Source organism: Coregonus lavaretus, assembly GCF_964263955.1.
Source record: "Coregonus lavaretus genome assembly, chromosome: 11".
Lineage (NCBI taxonomy): Eukaryota > Metazoa > Chordata > Actinopteri > Salmoniformes > Salmonidae > Coregonus > Coregonus lavaretus.
The window spans coordinates 48,554,039-48,579,497 of record NC_139998.1 but is presented as its reverse complement, the minus strand read 5'-3'; the positions used below and the strand labels follow the sequence as shown (position 1 = coordinate 48,579,497).

Below are 25,459 nucleotides of genomic sequence, written 5' to 3'. Positions count from 1 at the left end.
CGTTCACCTGGGAGGGAGGCAAGGCAGGACTAACCTCTGGGTTGAGGTTACTGAGCAGCAGGACACAGTGGCCACTGGTGAGTTGGTGGAAGCCCATTCTGACTGCAGCCCCAGGCATGGTCAGTTGGGCCAAGCCTCCTGGAACCCCCTGCATCGTCAGGCCTGCGGAGGGAAGCAAACGGAGCGGGATAACAATCAGTGCACAAGCTCTGAAATGGGTTGATAAACAGCTGTACAGGAAGCCACCCAGCACTTGACTGCTAATCTGCTCATAGGTCAAGGTCTGCAAAAGTATCAAAGTAGTCGTAGTGTAGCCACTCAATGGTAGTGGATGAGGCCAGTTTACCCCTTTAAATGTAAAGCGCTAGTGAAAAAGTCTAAGTACAATCCATCAATGTTGGTCAGGAGCAAGGTGAGCGTCACAGAGGAGGAGCCGACTAACCTGCAGCTTGCTGAATGGTGAAGGCTGGGGGGAAGGCGTGAGCTCCCGCATATGGGTTGGCCGAGATAATCCCGGGAGGACCTGGAGAAAAACATGTGGATACAGAGGAGTGTTAATCGATTGGTTGAATTTATAAATTTAATATAAAATTATACAAATATGAAAATGTTGAAAATTATCGGACAGGTTCAGCCATATATACACACAAAAGTATGTGGACACCCCTTCAAATTAGTAGATGATTCGGCTATTTCAGCCACATCCGTTGCTGACAGGTATTTAAAGTTGAGCTCACAGCCATGCAATCTCCATAGACAAACATTGTCAGTAGAATGGCCTTCCTGAAGAGCTCAGTGACTTTCAATGTGGCACCGTCATAGGATGGCAGCTTTCCAACAAGTCAGTTCGTAATATTTCTGCCATGTTAGAGCTGCCCCGGTCAACTGTAAGTGCTGTTATTGTGACGTGGAATCATCTAGGAGCAACAGTACAGCCATGAAGTGGTAGGCCACACAAATTCACAGAACAGGAACGCCAAGTGATGAAGCGCGTAGCCCGTAAAAATCATCTGTCCTCAGTTGCAACACTCAAGCTCCAAACTTCCTCCAGAAGCAACGTCAGCACAATAACTGTTTGTCTGGAGCTTCATGAAATGGGTTTCCATGGCCGAGCAGCCGCACACACGCCTAAGATCACCATGCGCAAGGCCAAACGTTGGCTGGAGTGGTGTAAAGCTCGCCGCCATTGGACTCTGGAGCAGTGGAAATGCGTTCTCTGGAGTGATGAATTACGCCTCACCATCTGGCAGTTCGACGGACGAATCTGGGTTTGGCGGATGCCAGGAGAATGCTACCTGCCCCAATGCATAGTGCCAACTATAAAGTTTGGTGGAGGAGGAATAATGGTCTGGGGCTGTTTTTCATGGTTGGGGCTAGACCCCTTAGTTCCAGTAAAGGGAATTCTTAACGCTACAGCATACAATGACATTCTAGATTATTCTGTGCCTCCAACCTTGTGGCAACAGTTTGGGGAAGTCCCTTTCCTGTTTCAGCATGACAATGCCCCGTGCACAAAGCGAGGTCCATACAGAAATGGTTTGTCGAGATCGGTGTGGAAGAACTTGACTGGCTTGCACAGAGCCCTGACCTCAACCCCATTGAACACCTTTGGGATGAATTGGAACACCGACTGCGAGCCAGGCCTAATTGCCCAACATCAGTGCCCTACCTCACTAATGCGCTTGTGGCTGAATGGAAGCAAGTCCCTGCAGCAATGTTCCAACATCTAGTGGAAAGCCTTCCCAGAAGAGTGGAGGCTGTTATAGCAGCAAAGGGGGGACCAACTCCATATTAATGCCCATGATTTTGGAATGAGATGTAGTGTAGCTCCCCACCTGTCCAGTAGTGTCTAATTGAGAAGCGAGGAAGGATGGAAGTATTTTAAAACATATTTACCATAGTACTCACCGAAGGCTGCAGCCATAGCCTGGTGGTCGATTGAGGGATGGCTGTCCCCCGTGGGCAGGTCGGGACGCGTGTAGTCCCGGCTCTTGTCGTTGTTGTACTTCACGTTCAGGCTGGCCAGCTTGGAGAAGTTGATGCGGAGGGTGCAGCAGGCGTTGTAGATGTTCTGCCCGTCTAAAGACTTCATCACAGGGCAACAGTTTCAACATTAAAATATGCATAAATGTGTCCAAATATCAACGATTTGCACATTCCTATTCCTTTCCCCCATACTCTATACATTTAAACACATTCAAGTTAGGATCTAAAAATACAATGAAGTGCTGTGTATTAGTGTGACAGGTAGAGGGCGCCACTCACAAGTTTAGTGTGCTGAGCGGTCAGGCCGTCAGAGTACTGCAGCAGGGCCTGGAACTGGTTGTTTTTGGTAAAAGTGATGATCTTCAGCACCGTGCCGAACTTGGAGAAAATCTGCGTGCGACGACGGCATGGTCAGGGGGAATACAAACTTAGACCTATACATTCATACATGTAGTGAAATGTGTTATAAGACTGTGTGTGTTACCTGATGCAGCACGTCCAGGGTGACGGGGTAGAAGAGGTTCTCCACTATGACACGCAGCACGGGGCTGGCCCCGCCCATGCCGGCCGAGGCGTCCACCCCTGCCATGGGCATGCCCCCCGTCTGCACCGCCTGCAGTGCCGCCTGGGCTCTCTGTTGGGAGGGGAAGAGAGGAGGGTGGTTCAGCGGAAGAGGTGAGAACCAAGTGGAATTCCACATGAAAGTTCAGGTAGAAATGTAACGAGTAGAGCTGACATGACTCCCAAAGATAGTCATCTGTGTTCTACACAAAACATTTAAATAAGCTAAGTTCTTTACGTTTCACCTCACTGAATAAACTCAGGTTAGCAATATAGGCCAAGTTCCTAGTTGCTCGACATTTACGAGAGAAATGGCTGTAAAAAACTTTTTGGGGGAGTAAAAAAATGACATGTTTGTACACACATCAGTTGAAACTCTGGGGCCCATTTGTGAGTGTAATACACCTGGTGGGAAGAAAAACACTCCATGGAGAAAACACAAACATCTTGGAATGCAGCAGCAGTGTTTATGTTCACTGTATTAGCCAATGAGCAGATAAGACTAAGTGATGAGTCATTTGAGGGGGAGCAGAGAGAGCAAAGCTGTGGCTTCCATTGGTCGCCATTGGCATGCAGTCTCCCAGGAAACGGTGTTTAGAATAGGGGAGTGTGCATGATACACACCACACTCAACCACAAGATATGCAGGGAAAGGTAAACAAGCCTTTAAGCTTGTGAAACACTGCAAAAGGAGGTAGAAGTTTAACAAAATTACCAGTCGAATGCCGACAGCTCCATTTTCGCCAACATGGAAAATCTGTTAATTCTGATTGGCTGAAGTCAGCTATGATGCTGACAAGTAGACAGGTGGTTTGCTTGTGCAACCACACAAGCCCTGGCAAGAACAGACCATTTCCAAAATGAGTCATTCTGACCCAGCAATACAGGAAAGAGGGGCGAACTAGAGCCCATAGCTTTCATGGCCGGTTCAAAATACCTCTAAAGAAAAACCACAGCAAACTAGTCCACTGTCGAGGAAACCCATTTCATGTTGGCTCTAAGCATCAAACACTCTTTGCTCAGAGCTTCCTACAAAAAAAAAAAACCTGAATGAAGAGTCTTTGAGTAGAGTCCATATGTAGGCCTACAACTTCTCTTACAGCCTTTCAGAAGAGTACGCCTGAGCAGATAAAAGGGTTGTGAACAGTTGACAAGGATGTACACTACAGTAACGTGACTCACCACTTGGTTGGGGGAGTTGTCAGTCTTGAGCTCCTGGTGGTTGGAGTACTGCAGGAAGATGGGGTGATTGCGGATGACTGGCGTCACAGAGGAGTAGTAGCTGACCATGGCCTGGGCCGCGTCCTCCGTGTTCATCTCTATGAAGGCCTGGACACACAGGAGAATGCCATAAGAATAACATTTCTGATCAGCACTACTACATGTTTATGTTCCGCTCTGGATAACACTTGGTTACTACTAGTGCATTAAGTAGTTACAACTATGATTCATACTACTACTAATGAGCCAGTGGTTCTCAAACCTCTTCTCGGGGACCCCCCAGACATTTCACACTTTTGCTCTAGCCCCTGGGCTTGAATCAGGTGTGCTAGTTCTGGAATAGAAACGCATGTGAGAACACTTACCTGGTTCTTTCCTTTGAGCATGAGCAGGTTGGTGACTTTACCAAAGGACAGGCCCAGGGAGATGACCTCAGCCTCGTTGATGTCATTGGGGAGCTTGCGCATGTGGATGACACGCGACGGGATGCCCGGGCTCCTTATGTCACCTTTGAACTTCTTGCTGTCATTGCCATTGGCTGTGGAAGAAATGGAGAGCAGTTTGGATGTACGCCCTTTTGGAGATGCAGCTGAAATAGATTTAAAAAGTTTGTTTATTTCTTTGATATTAAAACAAAATGGAGGTTTCAACACTAACCTGCTGCGCTGGTCATTATATAGGGTCCGTTTGAGACGCAGGAGAAAAGCTCGTCTGATCCTCTCTGCAAAGGGTAAAGGACATGATGTTGAGACCAATGCAGAATCACACCACCGGCATGAATTTTTAAAATACAAAATAAAATTACATGAACAATAATTGAAAAGCACATTCTCCCATGTATGGCCTATGATTTTCAAATGGAAAATGGAGTAACAACTTGTCTCGTATACATTGGCAACACAAAATAAACTTGTAACAATAGCCACTTGGGTTAAGTAAACCAGCCACTTTGACCTTGCAAAACAATGGGGAGACAGATATTGACAATGGCACAGGTTGACCCAGTCACAGGTCGTCATTGTCACAGCCTAGTAGTCATTCAACAGCCTTTCCTGTGGGCCTGTACGAAGGTACCGGGTGACCCATTGAGTCAAACACGGGCCAGCAGGCATCGCCTTGTGACAATGGGAACAGGAAAACAGGAAAGGGTCAGCTGCTTAGCTAACAGGAAATGTTCTAGGACCACCCCTGAGCTACAAGTAGATGACCAAATGGTGAGGCCAACGTCCCAACGACATTCGCAGACAAAAGCAGAAAGGAATGCGCATAGATGGGACCATATGCAGACTGATGGGGATCCAATGACAGGACTTGCTAACCTCGTTAAGTCCTCTATGTACACACCCTGTCCCTCTCTATTCCTACCCCCACTGGCTTTGCATTGTATGTGCATGCATGTGTGCGCTTTAATGTGCATGTGTGTAACTATGGGTGTTGGGGGTCACAGTACTGGCATAGGGAAGGTGAAAAACAACTCCGTTTCTGGGTCGCCAAACAGCAGGAATGAGGGCGGGGGAGGGAGGGATGGAGAGGGAACAGAAACCCGAGTCATGGACCTGGCGGTACATCACCCCCGCAGTCTCGCCCACCCCTGGTGGTTACTGGTGGAGATGGTGACCCATTCACGCTTTCCCCATAGTGTGGACCAAGCCCCCAAAATGCATTAGCTAAAAGCTCCACTCATCAATCTGGCCCTCATACCATCATGTCCACCTAATCATCCCCAGCTTCCAATTGGCTCATTCATCCCCCTCCTCTGCCCTGTAACTATTCCCCAGGTCGTTGCTGTAAATTTTACATTTACATTTTAGTCATTTAGCAGACGCTCTTATCCAGAGCGACTTACAGGAGCAATTAGGGTTAAGTGCCTTGCTCAAGGGCACAGACAGATTTTTCACCTAGTCGGCTCGGGGATTAGAACCAGCGACCTTTCGGTTACTGGCACAACGCTCTTAACCACTAAGCTACCTGCCGTAAATGAGAATGTGTTCAGTCAACGTACCTGGTAAAATAAGGGTAAAATAAAATAAAAACATCCGTTAGCTTGAAAGAAACTTAGATGTTATTTTCTTGGTTTCTTACCAAAACTGCACAGCCGAAATATTTTCTTTAAAACTATAAGTCCATGGTAATATAGAAAACCATACACCAAGGTAAATTCTGATTTAAAACAAACACAGAGCCATTAACAAACATACAAGGCCCTATAAAAATGGAGGTAGAATGAAGAAGTACGCTTTACAATGTGGGTAAAAAAGGCTGCACACCAGCTGTCCTCTATAACATCAACAAAAAGGGGAAACGGAAACAAAGCTAAAGGAAACGATTCACCGTCCACTAGCCATCTCTTTTCATGTGATCACCTGAATACACAACTAAACAGCCTTCCGCAAGGCTGAGACGCCAACAGAATGCCCTCTCCTCTCCCCCACCAGCCACTCCAAATTCCACTGGTGCGGGACTCAATGAAAACCATACGTGAGGGGCAAGGGGGCTAATGTGGGTAAAGGTCTTTAAAAGAGGATTAGTAGAAAAATGCATGTTCCTGATGCTGCTATAGATTATAATAATAATAATAATAATAATATGCCATTTAGCAGACGCTTTTATCCAAAGCGACTTACAGTCATGCGTGCATACATTTTTTGTGTATGGGTGGTCCCGGGGATCGAACCCACTACCTTGGCGTTACAAGCGCCGTGCTCTACCAGCTGAGCTACAGAGGACCACCATTATGCTTTAAATAGGATATTGCAGGGCTGGCAGGCCAAGTCACAGAGCAGGCTTTGTCTGCCACTGTAATATCCCTTTCATACACAGACCAAAATCCCACTAATTTAACATGCCTGCTTTTTTTATACCAGTTTTTATCGTATATCTGAAAGGGGTAGGGGGTAAAAAAATGGCAAATTAAAATCCACCTAAAGACCTAGTCATGATTGCTGCATTTTCAGACCCTGTAACCAAAATACAGGTATCAGGTCTGTGTGAATGGTTCTCTTCTTTTTTGCAGGTAAATTAATTTACACTTCCATTGGTTTAACACCTCCCAAATGTGAAATGCAAACAGCCCCCATGGTTTAACACCACCCCCACCCCTCCCAATTGGCCAGTTACCCACTGATATGTATAGAAGGGGTATATACCTGCCTGCAAGAAAGAGGTAAATAAATGGCTGTTTGAAAGGGGGTCATATACACATTGCCTTATTTATATACCACATCTTCAGTCTGAAATTGCTATAACATTCTCACAAATGGCCTTTCAAGGGTGAGAAGAAAACGGTTACTGCACTCAATTGGCCAGACTGTCTCCTAGCCACATGATATGTATTGGGCTGTGAAGTGTTAAGCCCGTTAAGTATTATGTCCTATAAAATAAACTATCCGATCAGAAGAACAGGCACCTTTGTCAGAAAACTCAGTTAAGCATTAATGTTTTAAAAAGCTGTGCTAAGACAGTGGGTTTAGACATTTTAATGAAGTGAGTTGTGTTCTAAATAAGTTTGAGGGAGCCATCTTATCAAAAGCATAAATAATTAAATAGATTAGAAAGGTGTGGAGAGATTATTATTTTTTATTTTTTTTAAGAGTTAGCAGGCGAGCAGGAGACAATGCACCTCAAGAATGGGGCCGTTACCGGGGCAGCCCTGAATGTCACTCCATCACCATAGGAACCCTAGCCTGTGGCGCCAGGTGAGGTGAGCTGCTAAGCCAAACCCCTGACTCTTGGCCTGAACACACAAAAGGCTGATTCTCCTCGGACCCACAGCTAGGTGTACATTTCTCCCAGCAATTACCACGCTGCACACAAAATGTTTGCCAAATCAGTTATGACCCCTCTAAAAAGTTAATGAAATGTTTTTCAACCACTCCACAAATGTCTTGTTAACAAACTATAGTTTTGGCAAGTCGGTTAGGACATCTACTTTATGCATGACACAAGTAAGTTTTCCAACAATTGTTTACAGACAGATTATTTCACTTATAATTCACTGTATCACAATTCCAGTGGGTCAGAAGTTTACATACATTAAGTTGACTGTGCCTTTAAACAGCTTGGAAAATTCCAGAAAATGATGTCATGGCTTTAGAAGCTTCTGATAGGCTAATTGACATCATTTGAGTCAATTGGAGGTGTACCTGTGGATGTATTTCAAGGCCTACCTTCAAACTCAGTGCCTCTTTGCTTGACATCATACTGTCCCCTGTAGCTCAGTTGGTAGAGCATGGCGCTTGCAACGCCAGGGTTGTGGGTTCGTTTCCCAAGGGCGGCCAGTATGAAAATGTATGCACTCTAACTGTAAGTCGCTCTGGATAAGAGCGTCTGCTAAATGACTAAAATGTAAAATCATGGGTAAATCAAAAGAAAATCAGCCAAGACCTCAGAAATGAATTTGTAGACCTCCACAAGTCTGGTTCATCCTTGGGAGCAATTTCCAAACGCCTGAAGGTACCACATTAATCTGTACAAACAATAGTACGCAAGTATAAACACCATGGGACCATGCAGCCGACATGAAGGAGACGCGATCTGTCTCTTAGAGATGAACGTACTTTGGTGCGAAAAGTGCAAATCAATCCCAGAACAACAGCAAAGAACCTTGTGAAGATGCTGGAGGAAACAGGTACAAAAGTATCTATATCCACAGTAAAAACGAGTCCTATATCGACATAACCTGAAAGGCTGCTCAGCAAGGAAGAAGCCACTGCTCCAAATCCGCCATAAAAAAGCCAGACTACAGTTTGCAACTGCACATGGGGACAAATATCGTACTTTTTGGAGAAATGTCCTCTGGTCTGATGAAACAAAAATGTAACTGTTTGGCCATAATGACCATCGTTATGTTTGGAGGAAAAAGGGGGATGCTTGCAAGCCGAAGAACACCATCCCAACAGTGAAGCACGGGGGTGGCAGCATCATGCTGTGGGGGTGCTTTGCTGCAGGAGAGACTGGTGCACTTCACAAAATAGATAGCATCATGAGGAAGGAAAATTATGTGGATATATTGAAGCAACATCTCAAGACATCAGTCAGGAAGTTAAAGCTTGGTCACAAATGGGTCTTCCAAATGGACAATGACCCCAAGCATACTTCCAAAGTTGTGGCAAAATGGCTTAAGGACAACAAAGTCAAGGTATTGGAGTGGCCATCACAAAGCCCTGACCTCAATCCTATAGAAAACTTGTGGGCAGAACTGAAAAAGCATGTGCGAGCAAGGAGGCCTACAAACCTGACTCAGTTACACCAGCTCTGTCAGGAGGAATGGGCCAAAAATCATCCAACTTATTGTGGGAAGCTTGTGGAAGGCTATCTGAAACGTTTGAGCCAAGTTAAACAATTTAAAAGGCAATGCTACCAAATGCTAATTGAGTGTATGTAAACTTCTGACCCACTGGGAATGTGATGAAATAAATAAAAGCTCAAATAAATAACTTTACTATTATTCTGACATTTCACATTCTTAAAATAAAGTGGTGTTCCTAACTGACCTAAGACGGGGACTTTTTACTAGGATTAAATGTCAGGAATTGTGAAAAACTGAGTTTAAATGTATTTGGCTAAGGTGTATGTAAACTTCCGACTTCAACTGTAAACAGGCCCTTTCCCTTACCATCTTTTTCCTAATTAGCTTAAGTTGGAAAACAGAGGCCAGTGGAACAACATGCATGTTGAAAATGGGGGGGGGGGAAACATATTTGCATGTGCTGCATAGGTTCTATTCATCCCCTTGTGTGTGTCCCTCTCCCATCTTTGAGGAATGCAATAGAGAGGCCCTCTCCACAGCCAAGGTAAATAGTCTGTTTGCATTTCATTCCCCACATCGATCTGATTAAAAACATAGCGGACAATATGCAACATTTTAGGATTTCATTTAGCCGATGGAAAACCCCCAAAGGGCATTTGACGAGTAAAACAGTAGACAACACCTCCGTAGTGGCATTTCAAGAACATGACGTAAAAGGGTTACAGTTTTCTCCAGGATAACCACCAACCATCTAGAATATCACAACAGATCCAGTGAATAAACCAATTAACTTCTTACAATATTACTAACTAGGCCTAATAGTAAAGGAACTAAATGTTGTACCCATCTAAATTACAGTTCCACCCAAGACCCTCCCGGCCATTTTGAAACAGTCAACAGGCCATTCTTTGAGGCCGGCAGTTTGTAATGACACACCCCGGGGGAGAACAGGAAACAAGAGGCAATTAGAAAATGGATGGAAAAAGCACCCGCATTCCAGTAAACTGCTCCCTTTTCCTGTGAAAATAAACAGCTCCATATTACCACCACCCCAATCTTAAGGTTACTGATGTGCGTAACAAAATGTCCTTCTCATATACAAGTGGTACCTGTAAGAATCTGTCTTTGTGCTAAGGGTCGCTGTGGCAATGCACATAACACAGACTATTATCTCTGCAAAAAGAGCCGTGAGGAATGCCGTTGCTGTGGGGTGGCTTTTGAAGGCCAAGCTGGAAGTCAGCAGTAACAGCGGTGTAGAGCACAGACGTATAACACTCCGAGTTAGGAACACATAGCGTTTGATCGCTATCCCAAACCCACATATCCTGGAGGAGCCACTCAACCTCCCCTCAACATCCTTCAGGGAGACGAGGCAGCACTTACCACTGCATGTCTGCACTCGTTCCTCACTCGTTCAAACTTCCACCTTCTAGAAACATCTGCTTTTGCTCAAGCTAGCTAGCCCCGGCCCAGACTACAGGGCTCCAACGGGGGGCATTGTGTGTGTGGTTAAAGTTGTTATTTTCCTGGGAAGGGTCTCAAGGGAGGGATGAGACCATCCTATGAGTTGTACAGCATTAGAGGGGCTAACACTTAGTGGGACATGTACTGACGTATCAGTGATGAGACAGAAGTCCCTAAAGAGAGAAGAGGGCTTGGAGGAGCCAGAGAGCTGGAAGACTGGAACATACCACCTAGAGCATTCCTGGCACAATGCCAAAGCCAACCAATAATTAGGCCCTACTGTTTCCACAGCAACGTTCGCCACACCGGATGGAAACAGTTTAAGAGATTTAAACTTGGTAACTGGTTACCAGTGACTGGGCATTGCGTGCTTTACTTATTTGATGTGTAGCGAAATGTCACGAAATGTAACAAAACAAGCACCATTAATTGTATACTCTACTAGTTTGTGCATGCCTCCTTTACAGTTTCACAACACTGTTTAAAATCAGCCAACTACCATGGAAAAATACAAACAAAGGAACCTGTTTGCAGACTTGCAGCCACAACCTTAGCAACAGAATATTCCTATTGTCAGATCCAAACTGCTTGTAGGGGTGCCTTCATATGCTAGCTTCTTTGAACGCTTTCATTTATGATACAGCAATACTTGGCATGGCTGTGTAACCACAAGAATCCAGTTGAAAGGACAAAATGTAGCCTTAGCAACAACTGGGCTACAATGTGTAAATCATGCACAGCACACTGCTACATCTATAAATCATGCTAATCTGAAGACCTAGTCAAACACCTTGTAGAATAGAGCTGGGAATTGCCAGGGACGTCACGATACGGTATTATCACGATACGATATGTATTGCGATTCGATACTGCGATTTTGTGATTTGATGTTCCAAACATACTGCTCTCTATATGTCTGCTGCAGAGAGAGAGACAAGAGAGAGCATGAGAAAATGAGTTTTTAAATCAGTCATGGAAATAAAAAAGTGCTGAAAAGTACAGTTGTGGTCAAAAGTTGAGAATGACACAAATACTAATTTTCACAAAGTCTGCTGCCTCAGTTTTGATGATGGCAATTTGCATATACTCCAGAATGTCATGAAGAGTGATCAGATGAATTGCAATTAATTGCAAAGTCCCTCTTTGCCATGAAAACAAACGTAATCCCCAAAAAACATTTCCACTGCATTTCAGCCCTGCCACAAAAGGACCAGCTGCCATCATGTCAGTGATTCTCTCGTTAACACAGGTGAGTGTCTTGACGAGGACAAGACTGGAGATCACTCTGTCATGCTGATTGAGTTAGAATAACAGACTGGAAGCTTTAAAAGGAGGGTGGTGCTTGAAATCATTGTTCTTCCTCTGTTAACCATGGTTACCTGCAAGGAAACACGTGCCGTCATCATTGCTTTGCACAAAAAGGGCTTCACAGGCAAGGATATTGCTGCTAGTAAGATTGCACCTAAATCAACCATTTATCGGATCATCAAGAACTTCAAGGAGAGAGGTTCAAATGTTGTGAAAAGAGGCGTAAGGGCGCCCAAGAAAGTCCAGCAAGCGCCAGGACCGTCTCCTAAAGTTGATTCAGCTGCGGGATCGGGGCACCACCAGTGCAGAGCTTGCTCAGGAATGGCAGCAGGCAGGTGTGAGTGCATCTGCACGCACAGTGAGGCAAAGACTTTTGGAGGATGGCCTGGTGTCAAGAAGGGCAGAAAAGAAGCCACTTCTCTCCAGGAAAAACATCAGGGACAGACTGATATTCTGCAAAAGGTACAGGGATTGGACTGCTGAGGACTGGGGTAAAGTAATTTTCTCTGATGAATCCCCTTTCCGATTGTTTGGGGCATCTGGAAAACACCTTGTCCGGAGAAGACAAGGTGAGCGCTACCATCAGTCCTGTGTCATGCCAACAGTAAAGCTTCCTGAGACCATTCATGTGTGGGGTTGCTTTTCAGCCAAGGGAGTGGGCTCACTCACAATTTTGCCTAAGAACACAGCCATGAATAAAGAATGGTACCAACACATCCTCCGAGAGCAACTTCTCCCAACCATCCAAGAACAGTTTGGTGACGAACAATGCCTTTTCCAGCATGATGGAGCATGATGGCTCAGGGAACAAAACATCGACATTTTGGGTTCATGGCCAGGAAACTCCCCAGACCTTAATCCCATTGAGAACTTGTGGTCAATCCACAAGAGGCAGGTGGACAAGCAAAAACCCACAAATTCTGACAAAGTCCAAGCATTGATTATGCAAGAATGGGCTGCCATCAGTTAGGATGTGGCCCAGAAGTTAATTGACAGCATGCCAGTGCGGATTGCAGAGGTCTTGAAAAAGAAGGGTCAACACTGCAAATATTGACTCTTTGCATAAACATAATGTAATTGTCAGTAAAAGCCTTTGACACTTATGGAATGCTTGTAATTATATTTCAATTTACCATAGTAACATCTGACAAAAATATCTCATAACATTGAAGCAGCGAACTTTGTGAAGACCAATAGTTGTGTCATTCTCAAAACTTTTGACCACGACTGTAGATATATCATCCAAAATAATACTGTGATATGTAACTGTATTGATTTCTCGCCCCACCACTAATGTCGAAAAGGAAAAAAGAAAAAAAAGAGGTGCCTACCTTTGTACCAACTGTAATATCATGGACACTGCTGTGAAGAAAAGAGTAGACAGGAATGTTAGAAGCAGTAAGGATGAAAAATTGAAATGCCAAAATGTAGGGTTAAGGAACTAAGAGGTTCACTATTCTGTAGTCAAGATTCAAGAACCCCCAAAATGGTAGAGAAAAGCAACAGCTAGCTAACTAGATTAGTTTTTTTAATCAGTTGCAGAAAAGTTAGAAAAGACAGTCCATCAACATTTGTACAATGAGGCTGCTCAATATTTTTTTATTGTCCCAGGTTCTAACCTTAACCGGGAGCAACACTGCCATACAGGCTGCCTAGCCAACAATAAATAATGTTCTGTCAATTAAGAGCAGGATGTCACGTCAGACAGAAAAAGCTGAGTTCAGACCAGACACCTCCTTACTCAAGATGCACAAAAAAAAATAAAAAGGCCTACGCTCAGCACTTAGGCCTGTACTTAAGTCAATGACTAGTCATAAAGGGACCATGCAGAACATTAGATTCACTGTGAAGTTTTACAGCTTGTCAGTGTGAGGTCCTAAAAAACTGAAATGATTTACCTCTGGTTCGTTCAACCATTGCTATGGGCAAAATTAAATGGGGAAAGAATAAGGTTTTGGAATAAACGCCAAAAATAAGGTTTGAGGTTAACACAGGCTTATGAGATCTTACGTTTTGTTCTATGAGATAAATAGCAGGCAGTTAATATGACCTTTATGAAATATGAAGCCTTTAAGTGCGTTGTGTTTTGTTTTTTTACTACATAAATGCTTCAAAATTCACAAAAAGTGACATTAGCTGATGAAGATTATCTCATAGAACAAAATATATAAAAGATATCTTAATCCTGTGTTTACCACAGACCTTATTTTTGTTGTTTATCCAAAAAACGCATTCATTTTCCCATAGGCTTTGTTCAACAAACCATGGCGGAGTTAGTGCCTACAAAAAGACGCCATTACTATTGCTCTCTATAGTAGTGAACATCTGGAGCGATGCCACCACCAGTAAGGTTGAATGCTACATCACATGTTCCAGATGATAGTGTATTCTTGAAATAAGTCTATAAGACTTGGGAGTAGGGCTGGGCAATATGGCCTACAAATTCTCTACATTTTTTCAACCTTATGGGCGATTCACGATCTACAGTGCCTTCAGAAAGTATTCATACCCCTTGACTTTTTTCACATTTTGTTGTGTTACAACCTGAATTTAAATCAAGATGTATTTATTTTTTATTACTGGCCTACACATAACTCCTCATAATGTCAAAGTGGAATTTTGTTTAGAAATGTTTTCAATCCCTGTTATAGAAAACCTAAATAAGTTCAGGAGTAAAGATTTGCTTAACAAGTCACATAATAAGTTGCATGGACTCAATCTGTGTGCAATAAAAGTGTTTAACATGATTTTGGAATGTCTACCTCATCTCCGTACCCCACACATACAATTATATGTATGGTCCCTCAGTGAATTTCAAACAGACTCAACCACAAAGACCAGGAAGGTTTTTCAATGCCTCGCAAAGAACGGCACCTATTGGTAGATGGGTTTTTTTTTAATGAAGAAAGCAGACATTGAATATCCCTTTGAGCATAGTGAAGTTATTAATTACACTTTGGATGCTGTATCAATACACTCAGTCAATTCAAAGATACAGGTGTCCTTCCCAACTCAGTTGCCAGAAAGGAAGGAAACCGCTCAGTGACTTCACCAGGAGGCCAATGGTGACTTTAAAACAGTTTCAGAGTTTAATGGCTGTGATAGGAGAAAACTGAGGATGGTAAACATTGTAGTTACTCCACAATACTAACCTAATTGACAGAGTGAAAATAAGAAAGCTTGTACAGAATACAAATATTCCAAAACATGCATCCTGTTTGCAATAAGGCACTAAAGTAAGACTGCTAAAAATGTAGCAAAGCAATTAACTTTTTGTCCTGAATACAAAGTGTTATGTTTGGGGCAAATCCAATACAACACATTACTGAGTACCACCCTCCATATTTTCAAGCGTAGTGGTGGCTGCATCATGTTATGGGTATGCTTGTAATCGTTAAGGACTGGGGAGTTTGAGGATAAAAAATAAAACAGAATGGAGCTAAGTACAGGCAAAATCCTAGAGGAAAACCTGGTTCAATCTGCTTTCCACCAGACACTGGGTGATAACTTCCCCATTCAGCAGGACAATAACCAAAAACACAAGGCCAAATCTATACTTTTCATTTTGCAGAAATGTCTAAAAACATGTTTTCACTTTGTCATTATGGGGTACTGTGTGTAGATGGGTGAGAAATGTTATCAAATTCAGGCTGTAACAACAAGATGTGGAATAAGTCACATCGAGAGCATCCTGACTGGTTGCATCACCGCCTGGTATGGCAACTGCTTGGCTTCCGACCGCAAGGCACTACAGAGGGTAGTGCGTACGGCCCAGTACATCACTGGGGCCAAGCTTCCTGTCATCCAGGACCTCTATACCAGGAGGTGTCAAAGGAAGGCCCTAAAAATAGTCAGACACCAGCCACCCTAGTCATAGACTGTTCTCTCTGCTACCGCACGGCAAGCGGTACCGGAGCGCCAAGTCTAGGTCCAAAAGGCTTCTTAACAGCTTCTACCCCCAAGCCATAAGACTCCTGAACAGCTAATCATAGCTACCCGGACTATTTGCATTGTCCCCCCCACCCCACCCCCTCTTTTACGCTGCTGCTACTCTGTTTATTATCTATGCATAGTCACTTTAACTCCACCCACATGTACATATTACCACAATTACCTCGACTAACCGGTGCACCCGCACATAGACTCTGTACCCCCTGTATATAGCCTCGCTACTGTTATTTTATTTTACTGCTGCTCTTTAATTATGGTTTTTTATTTTGTACTTATCAATTTTTTTTACTTAACACTTGTTTCCCTTTTTTTTTAACTACATTGTTGGTTAAGGGCTTGTAAGTAAGCATTTCACTGTAAGGTCTACACCTGTTGTATTCGGTGCATGTGGCAAATAATGATAGCCTCCCTACTGTTATTTTATTTTACTGCTGCTCTTTAAATATTTTATATTTGTATCTATTTTATACTTAACACTTATTTTTCTTAAAACTGCATTGTTGGTTAAGGGCTTGTAAGTAAGCATTTACCTGTTGTACTCGGTGCATGTGGCAAATAAAATTTGATTTGAATACTTTGTAGGCACTGTATCTCAGATTTAGTTTTTTTGGTTCTCTCTTAATAAGTTTTGTTGTACAATTTAAGGTCAAATGCACTTCATTTCAAATAGTCCGGAATAATCTAATGAATGCAGGGATTGCGAAATTATACCTAGGCTAAATATAAGCCTTCCACAACCATAAAACCCACTAATAATGTAATAATTTTATCAAAATAGTTTAACCTGCTTTTTTGCAATAATCACTGATCTGGCTTTCAGGTATGTCTAAGAAAATGCCCTTTTTGTAAAACAAAATTACCAGAACCATGCATAATGCACATTCACTAATTATGACTAACTTCTTGTAGCAGGCATTATAGAAAAAAAAATGTTACACAGGTCTCAAACAATCTCTCAAGCCCACATGCTAGTGAGTAGCCAGCTAATCTTTATATTTCAAGTTTAGCCAACTTGGATCCATTTGCTAGCTAACATGGCAAAACAGTTGAATTGTTAGGAACACACCCTTCTGTCCGTCTCCAACTGTTTGAACAGCATGCTAGCCTGTCCACTTTGTTCAGACATATAATTGTGATTTATGCTTATTGCACATTTATAAAACACAGACTAGACAGCTAGTATAACAGTCTTTGGCTAAAATGGTGCTAGCTGTATGCGGTGCCGCATGCGCAAAAAACTGAGTAGTGTCTGCGCTGCGCGCAATTTGAGGAGTTGAGACATAAAAAAGGGTATTGTTAGAAAGGTTGACGTCTTCTCTATTACAGTAATATTGTCTCAATGTGTTTCGGAATCCATCTGACCAATTCTGTTGCACCAAACCTCAAATGCAAATACCGATTTGAAACCGCTTGTCAGAGGAAGAAGTGATCACTCATCTTTGTTGTTGTGAGTGGCAGGGGAAAGGGATTGGTGTGTGTAAACAGGGAGGAAGAGGCAAAGCGAAAGGTTTCACTTGCCAAAATCTGTGAGTTTCTATGGGCTTATTTGGACCCAAGCTTGTCACATGCCTTCCCGCCTTTGGGACAACGACTCCCATTGTTTTTTGTTTTTTTGTGGGGGGGTGCAGACAATTACATTGATAGATTGTAACTTCCATCAATGTAATTGTCTGCATCACTTCCAATCCCCCATGTTTCTTTAATATATATACACACACACACATACATATACACAAACACATCCTTTAAAAAAAAAAATATATATATATATTCCCCTTTATTACTTTCCAACCCCACCACCCTTTCCCTACTTGGAGTAAACTAGTGAACAACAATGCTTAGGCCTCCACTTCCAGCTTATACCTACTATCTACATTTTATGGACACAGTCAATTTTACAATAATTATATTTTGTTTGTTTTTTCTCCTGAACTTCCTCTACTCTCAACCTCTCCGATCATTTTCATGATGTCCATCCGGTTTGCTTCTATATGCCATATCTTTCTAACTGTGCTCTTTCACAAAAGCTCCCAACCTACAACCTATATACTTATTACGAACACAGTATGCTTACATTATTAGTTATCTTGTTATTATTTGTTGTTAGTTGTTATTAGTCCCATCCTTCAATTCCATTCAACACCTCCCATCTATCTTTTAACACCATCCATATAGGATTTCTATTTGCCATATATATTTCAACTGTACTGTCTTACAAAAGTTCAGAACCTTTCTATTCTCTGTTTCTACAGGATTGTGAATTGAAAATAAAAATGTTTGCTAAAAGTATTATGTTATTGATCGATTGACTATGACTTTTCAGATCACCCAGTAATGCTATCTGCAAGGTTAGCTCCAGGTAAATATTGCAATCTTTAGCCATTCCTGGACCTGTGTCCAAAAACAAGCTACAAATGGACAGTACCAAAACAAATGATCTAATGATTCTGTCTCTTTGCAGCAAAATCTGCAGAGCTGGGAAGATTGTATCCCCCATATAAATAACATTCTATTGGTAGCAAGAATTGTTTATAGTAATTTAAATTGAAAGATCCTAAGTTTTGAATCTGGTGTCGTTTTGCGTATCAGTTCATAAACACTATGCCATGGGATCGGTACGTCAAAAATCTCTTCCCAACTATTTTGCAATCTATATGGGACGGCTGTCAATCCTTTGGTCCTTAAATGAAACTGATATACCTTTTTATTTATCACAGTTTTCCTTAACCAATTATGTTATTTAATGCAAGGCCGACAGACAAGTTCCTCCCCCTTCCACTTTCCTCTTCCATTTTTGCGGTAAGGCTTCAATTATTTGGTTGTAAATTTGGGTAGAGCAGACATTTCCATATGTTTTTGTTAGCTGCATGTGCGACATAACTCCACCAGTCCTACGATGATATCATTTACGAAGATTATACCTTTTTTTTTTTGTCAAAAAAAAGTTTTTTTTGTCAATTAGTATATTTGAGTTTAACCACAATATTTGTTGCATTATTTGTTCTGTCGTTTCTGGAGGATTAAATTGAAATTGCAACCAACTTTCTATGGCTTGTTTTAGAAATAGTGATATTTGGGAGATTATTTCCTTTCCAAATAACTGAAAGTGAGTGGTTGTAATCTGAATAAAGGGAAAAAGGCCATTCTTGAAAATTGTCTCACCCAATCTTACTAATTTGCTAGAGAACCAGTTCGGATTTAAGTATAACTTTTGTATGACTGAAGCTTTTAGTGATAGGTCCAATGCTTTAATATTTAATTATTTCTGTCCTCAGAATTCATATTCATTATATAAATAGGCCCGTTTAATTTTGTCTGGCTTGCCGTTCAAAATAAAATGGATAAAAAATTCTCATATCATTTCAAAAACTGTTCGCTAGGCGTAGGCAAGACCATAAGCAAATACATAAACTGGGATAATACTAAAGAGTTAATCAGGGTGATTTTTCCACAAATACAGGTATTTACCTTTCCATTGGTAGCAAGATCTTATCTATTTTTGCTAACTTTCTATTAAAATGTATTGAAGTGAGATCATTTATTTCCTTTGGGATATGTATTCCGAGTATATCCACATCACCATCAGACCATTTTATTGGTAAACTACATGGTAAATGTAAAAATTGTATTTTTTTGTAATCCAATACGTAATATAGTACATTTGTCATAATTTGGTTGTAATCCAGAGAGGTTAGAAAATGTATCTAGATCCTCTTTGAGGCTGTGGAGGGATTCTAGTTGTGGATTTAAAAGAAAACTTGAATCATCAGCGTACAATGACACCTTTGTTTTTAAGCCCTGGATTTATAATATATTAATATGCCATTTAGCAGACGCTTTTATCCAAAGCAACTTACAGTCATGTGTGCATACATTTAATTTTTTACGTATGGGTGGTCCCGGGGATCGAACCCACTACCCTGGCGTTACAAGCGCCATGCTCTACCAATTGAGCTACAGAGGACCACATTTCTAATCCCCTGATATTATTGTTGGATCTGATTTTAATAGCTAACATCGATGGCCACAATAAATAGATATGCCGATAGTGGACAACCTTGTTTCACTCCTCTTGACAGTTTAAAACTTTCTGAGAAATAGCCATTATTTACTACACTGCTCAAAAAAATAAAGGGAACACTTAAACAACACAATGTAACTCCAAGTCAATCACACTTCTGTGAAATCAAACTGTCCACTTAGGAAGCAACACTGATTGACATTAAATTTCACATGCTGTTGTGCAAATGGAATAGACAACAGGTGGAAATTATAGGCAATTAGCAAGACACCCCCAATAAAGGACTGGTTTTGCAGGTGGTGACCACAGACCACTTCTCAGTTCCTGGCTGATGTTTTGGTCACTTTTGAATGCTGGCGGTGCTTTCACTCTAGTGGTAGCATGAGACGGAGTCTACAACCCACACAAGTGGCTCAGGTAGTGCAGCTCATCCAGGACGGCACATCAATGCGAGCTGTGGCAAGAAGGTTTGCTGTGTCTATCAGCGTAGTGTCCAGAGCATGGAGGCGCTACCAGGAGACAGGCCAGTACATCAGGAGACGTGGAGGAGGCCGTAGGAGGGCAACAACCCAGTAGCAGGACTGCTACCTCCGCCTTTGTGCAAGGAGGAGCACTGCCAGAGCCCTGCAAAATGACCTCCAGCAGGCCACAAATGTGCATGTGTCTGCTCAAACGGTCAGAAACAGACTCCATGTGGGTGGTATGAGGGCCCGACGTCCACAGGTGGGGGTTGTGCTTACAGCCCAACACTGTGCAGGACGTTTGGCATTTGCCAGAGAACACCAAGATTGGCAAATTCGCCACTGGCGTCCTGTGCTCTTCACAGATGAAAGCAAGTTCACACTGAGCACATGTGACAGACGTGACAGAGTCTGGAGACGCCGTGGATAACGTTCTGCTGCCTGCAAAATCCTCCAGCATGACCGGTTTGGCGGTGGGTCAGTCATGGTGTGGGGTGGCATTTCTTTGGGGGGCCGCACAGCCCTCCATGTGCTCGCCAGAGGTAGCCTGACTGCCATTAGGTACCGAGATGAGATCCTCAGACCCCTTGTGAGACCATATGCTGGTGCGGTTGGCCCTGGGTTCCTCCTAATGCAAGACAATGCTAGACCTCATGTGGCTGGAGTGTGTCAGCAGTTCCTGCAAGAGGAAGGCATTGATGCTATGGACTGGCCCGCCCGTGCCCCAGACCTGAATCCAATTGAGCACATCTGGGACATCATGTCTCGCTCCATCCACCAACGCCACGTTGCACCACAGACTGTCCAGGAGTTGGCGGATGCTTTAGTCCAGGTCTGGGAGGAGATCCCTCAGGAGACCATCCGCCACCTCATCAGGAGCATGCCCAGGCGTTGTAGGGAGGTCATACAGGCACGTGGAGGCCACACACACTACTGAGCCTCATTTTGACTTGTTTTAAGGAGCCTCATTTTGATGGACAATTCATCAAAGTTGGATCAGCCTGTAGTGTGGTTTTCCACTTTAAATTTTGAGGGTGACTCCAAATCCAGACCTCCATGGGTTGATAAATTTGATTTCCATTAATAATTTGTGTGATTTTGTTGTCAGCACATTCAACTATGTAAAGAAAAAAGTATTTAATAAGATTATTTCATTCATTCAGATCTAGGATGTGTTATTTTACTGTTCCCTTAATTTTTTTGAGCAGTGTATTTTACACCTAGGGTTACTATACATGATTTTGACCCATTTTATAAGAGATTCTCCAAAATTGAAATGCTCCAGGCATTTATATATAAACCCCAGTCGTACTTTATCAAATGCCTTTTCAAAGTCTGCTATGAATAGCAGGCCTGGTTTCTCAGATTTTTCATAGTGTTCTATTGTTTCCAGTACCTGCCTTATATTATCTCCAATGTATCTTCCATGTAAAAAAACATGTCTGATTAGAATGAATAATATCCGACAATACCTTTTTAATTATATGCGCTATACATTTTGCTAGAATTTTTGCATCACAACACTGAAGTGTAAGGGGCCTCCAATTTTTTTAATGGACTGGATCTTTATATTTTCCACTTGTATCCTGTTTCAGTAATAATGAGATCAGACCTTCTTCTTGAGTGTCAGATAATCTACCATTTACATAGGAGTGGTTAAAACATGCTAATAACGGTCCTCTTAGTATATCAAAAAAGGTTTGGTATACCTCGACTGGTATGCCATCCAACCCTGGAGTTTTCCCAGACTTAAAGTATTTAATTGCATCCAGAAGTTCCTCCTCTGTAATTTCACCTTCACATGAGTCTTTCTGTATGGCTGTTAATTTTACATTAATCAATAGACTCCCATTGTTAGGGCGGAGACATGAGGATCTCATCATTGTATACAGATCTCTGGTGTAAATGATAGGTGCACACAGCACAGAAGGAGACGAGACCAAGCGGACATAAACGCTCATGAAAACTTGATTCTTGCGATACAAGCCCTACTTGGGAGGTTGTCAAATGGTTCCCCACTTCCAACTGTATTCACATGTTAATGTTCATAATAGGACTTGCAAGAAAGCGTGTAAAAAGTTAATGTAGGCCTATCATTGTATGAAAATCAAGAAAAACGATATGTTGATTGATACGCTTCTGCTTATAACTATTTAAGATGTGCCAAATAAATTGGCTCCAGCTATGCATTTGGTTTGCCAACTTGCTAGCTAAGTGGCTAGCTTGCAAGAGCAAATGTCTTCGTTACAGCAGAGACAATCAATCCCTTCCTGGATCAAGATCCGTGCTGGCCAAATTGGTTTTGTGCGTAGGCAAAAAAAAAGTATAATATTTTTTTCAGTTTGGAAAGAAATAGTGTCCCTTGTGTGCACTGCTGGATAACCATACACACCAATATGGTACAGGAACGGTATGAAAAAATCTGGATACCACCCAACCCTAGTCTACTTAAATGCAATTTAGACAAAGCATTCTCTTGATAACCCTCATGTTAAAGGCCGATAGAGAAAACAGTGCACCATTCCCTTTCCCACAGCTCTGCCCATTAAATATTAGTGGTATTTGGGGCCATGGCCCTGCCGATGCTCAGTTATAGATTAACCTCCACATTACATTTACATTTTAGTCAGATGCTCTTATCCAGAGCGACTTACAGTTTAGTGAGTGCATACATTTTACATACTTTTTTTTTTTCATACTAAAAAAACTAACACATCCTGTTTCTCATGAGCTACAAGCAGGAAACACAGCCTAAGAGCACCCTCAAGCGTTCCTCCCATCTCAAACCCTTCCTAAATCAACATTGGACAGATTAGCCACTTTGTGATCACAACAATCGTTTTACCAGTAGCTGAAAACAGCACTGACATGGTAGGTAGTGAACACAAACCCCAAAATTCAAGACAGATAAACAAACATCTGTAAAAAGTATTTTGTGCCAAATATGTCCCTCGAACTCCCCAGACCCAAATATCTGCAGCCATGAAAAATAAGTTGTGGTTTCAATGCCCACAGGCAACTTTTGCACACAAATTACTTTTAAAACGCTTTACACATGTTGAAACCTAATGTAAAACATAATTTTCCATGTAAAAATTATATACTTTCAGAGTAGGCTTGACACTAAGTAGACTAATAAAGGCTACATTGGCGGGAAGGGGGAGAATGAGCAAGACAATGCAACAGCTCAAATTACAAATCACTCAATGCTCACACCAAGTCATTGCATGCTAAGAAACCTGATCAACACTCACCACCCTTATGGAGGTTATGTAGCATCAACAATTAGCATCTCACAATGCTACAAGAATGAGATGTAAAAATGTATTCCAACATACGCACAAAAAAACAAAGGTTTATTATCAGATATTCACAACGAATTAACTGGTACCTTACATTTATAAAATACATGAAAAGAAGGACTTACTCTAGTTCAGTGACGTAAGTAGATCCCATGGGATACAAATCAGTCTCTGGACGGCTGGAAGGAAGAAATGTGGTGTTAATAACAAGCCTGTTTTAGTTACATTATCTTGTCTTTTCACTTGCCCTGAACTTCAAGTTGATGCAAATCTAGTGTAATGATGTGTCTACCAATATTAACATTTAATAATGCTCAGGTTCACAATATTGTTCATCTCTGCAGTGTGCAGCAGAAACTGACCTTCAGAACAACAACAAGCATCTGGTTGGATAGCCACGTTGGCAAGACTTTTAGCTAAAGCTAGCAAATATATAGTTAAGTATAGTTAAATTGTCAGTCATTTAACAGTCAGCTATGCTCGCTAGACAATAAGGTAGAATATGATGGCGAACATTCTAGCTAGTTAGCTAACATCGCACTGCCACAGGTGGTTTCAATTTTCACAGTGCAGTGGCTAGCTAGAACATGCGCAACAGGCAACACAGATTAGCAAAACTAGTCAGTCCACGCAATATGCATCAGTTGTTTGAATGTCTTGCTTTTTATAAGCTAACGTTACAAAACAATTGAGTTCAGACCCAAAAAAACTGGCAAGTAAAATAAAAAAATGTGCCTGCTGGTGCTAACTAAAACACCAAAGCAACGATCTAGCTCAGTGAGTCTATAACGGGGACATAGAAAAGCAGCTTTACCATGTTTCCATTACAACCTAAATACAATAACACAATAACGTTCCTAGCTAGGTTAGCTAGCTCATTTTCGTTACAGGACATAGCTATTTACACAGATAATTACTTTGTTGCTCTTTTCTCGTGAACATAACTTCTACCTTGAACTTACCCGTCCATTGCACAACACAGAACACGCTAGTTACACAGGTTTGATTAGACCATCAAGTCTGTTTTGCTTGGCCGACTTTTCTTACGCCTTTACGAAATGGCGGAGAACAGAGAAACGAAATGTGAATAGCCTAGCTAGATAGTAAAGTTGTGGGCGTTTGAGACGAGAAGTGGGCGCTGCGCTGATAGGATAAAACGAGAGTTGCCAGAGAGGGGCGGTCTCAAAAAAAGTTTAAGTTTGATTGTAAATGGTCAGTCAAAAATCAATTCTGCTTGATGATGAAAATAGCCTATGCATTTTCATATTTTTTATGCAGAATTCATTTGTGATACAACTGCCTATATGTCTTCAGAGCATGGCATCTCATGCGGTTGTGCAAGGTACCCCGTACGTGTTCTCCAGGTGCGCTGCACCGTGGTTGACCCTGTGCTTCCAACACCTTTGGGTGTGGTGGACGACTGTAAGGAAATGGATATATGCCTAAAGAACAAATAAAGGGCAAAGATGCTATCAATTATGTCCATGTCGGTTCATTTTTTGGCAATCTATCGAAATGCCTTGGCATGCTATGATTTCCAAAAAAACGGATATCCTACAGCTGGTCCTATCGGCACATAGTCATTGTTGTTTCATAAGATGTAGGCCTAAATCTGTGAGCATGGCCTTGGCAAATGTTTGAGATACTGGGAAGACAAAAACAGTCTGGAATTGATTGTATAAAACCTTCTCTTTGCCGGTGTCAGTGCATAGGCTACACTCTGTGCCGACTCATCTGCCTGATCCCTTATCTAGGCGGATTACTGTCGATTGGAGGGAGATCGAGCGCCCTGTACCACCTTGTCCCAAGATGCCTCACTGCCATGGCAACATTCGATGTAACAATTAAACAATAAGACAACATAAGGAGAGATGGGTTGAATGCAATTTGATGCAAAATGGCATAACTATGCTACACTGACAATGACAACTGTGCA

General features: G+C 42.1%; 1 protein-coding gene across 6 annotated transcripts in view; it reads right to left on the bottom strand.

Annotated features, from left to right (window-relative positions):
• Nucleotides 1-24,605, bottom strand: part of LOC311137443 (polypyrimidine tract-binding protein 1-like) — a 36,003-nt gene extending 11,398 nt beyond the window's left edge. Inside the window, exons 1-11 of one of the 6 annotated variants that reach the window (XM_084171941.1) lie at nt 24,486-24,605; nt 23,649-23,702; nt 13,120-13,150; nt 4,426-4,489; nt 4,134-4,306; nt 3,730-3,876; nt 2,471-2,620; nt 2,266-2,376; nt 1,897-2,086; nt 443-523; nt 8-162 (exon numbers count right to left, since the gene is read on the bottom strand). In XM_084171941.1, coding sequence (XP_084028067.1) covers nt 8-162; nt 443-523; nt 1,897-2,086; nt 2,266-2,376; nt 2,471-2,620; nt 3,730-3,876; nt 4,134-4,306; nt 4,426-4,489; nt 13,120-13,150; nt 23,649-23,702; nt 24,486-24,493 — 1,164 coding nt within the window. In that variant the 5' untranslated portion in view covers nt 24,494-24,605. The remainder of the gene's footprint in view (nt 1-7; nt 163-442; nt 524-1,896; nt 2,087-2,265; nt 2,377-2,470; nt 2,621-3,729; nt 3,877-4,133; nt 4,307-4,425; nt 4,490-13,119; nt 13,151-23,648; nt 23,703-24,485) is intronic. The other 5 variants (XM_084171944.1, XM_084171943.1, XM_084171945.1 and 2 more) reach the window with 5 other exon arrangements.
• Between the last annotated feature and the right edge of the window lie 854 nt (nt 24,606-25,459).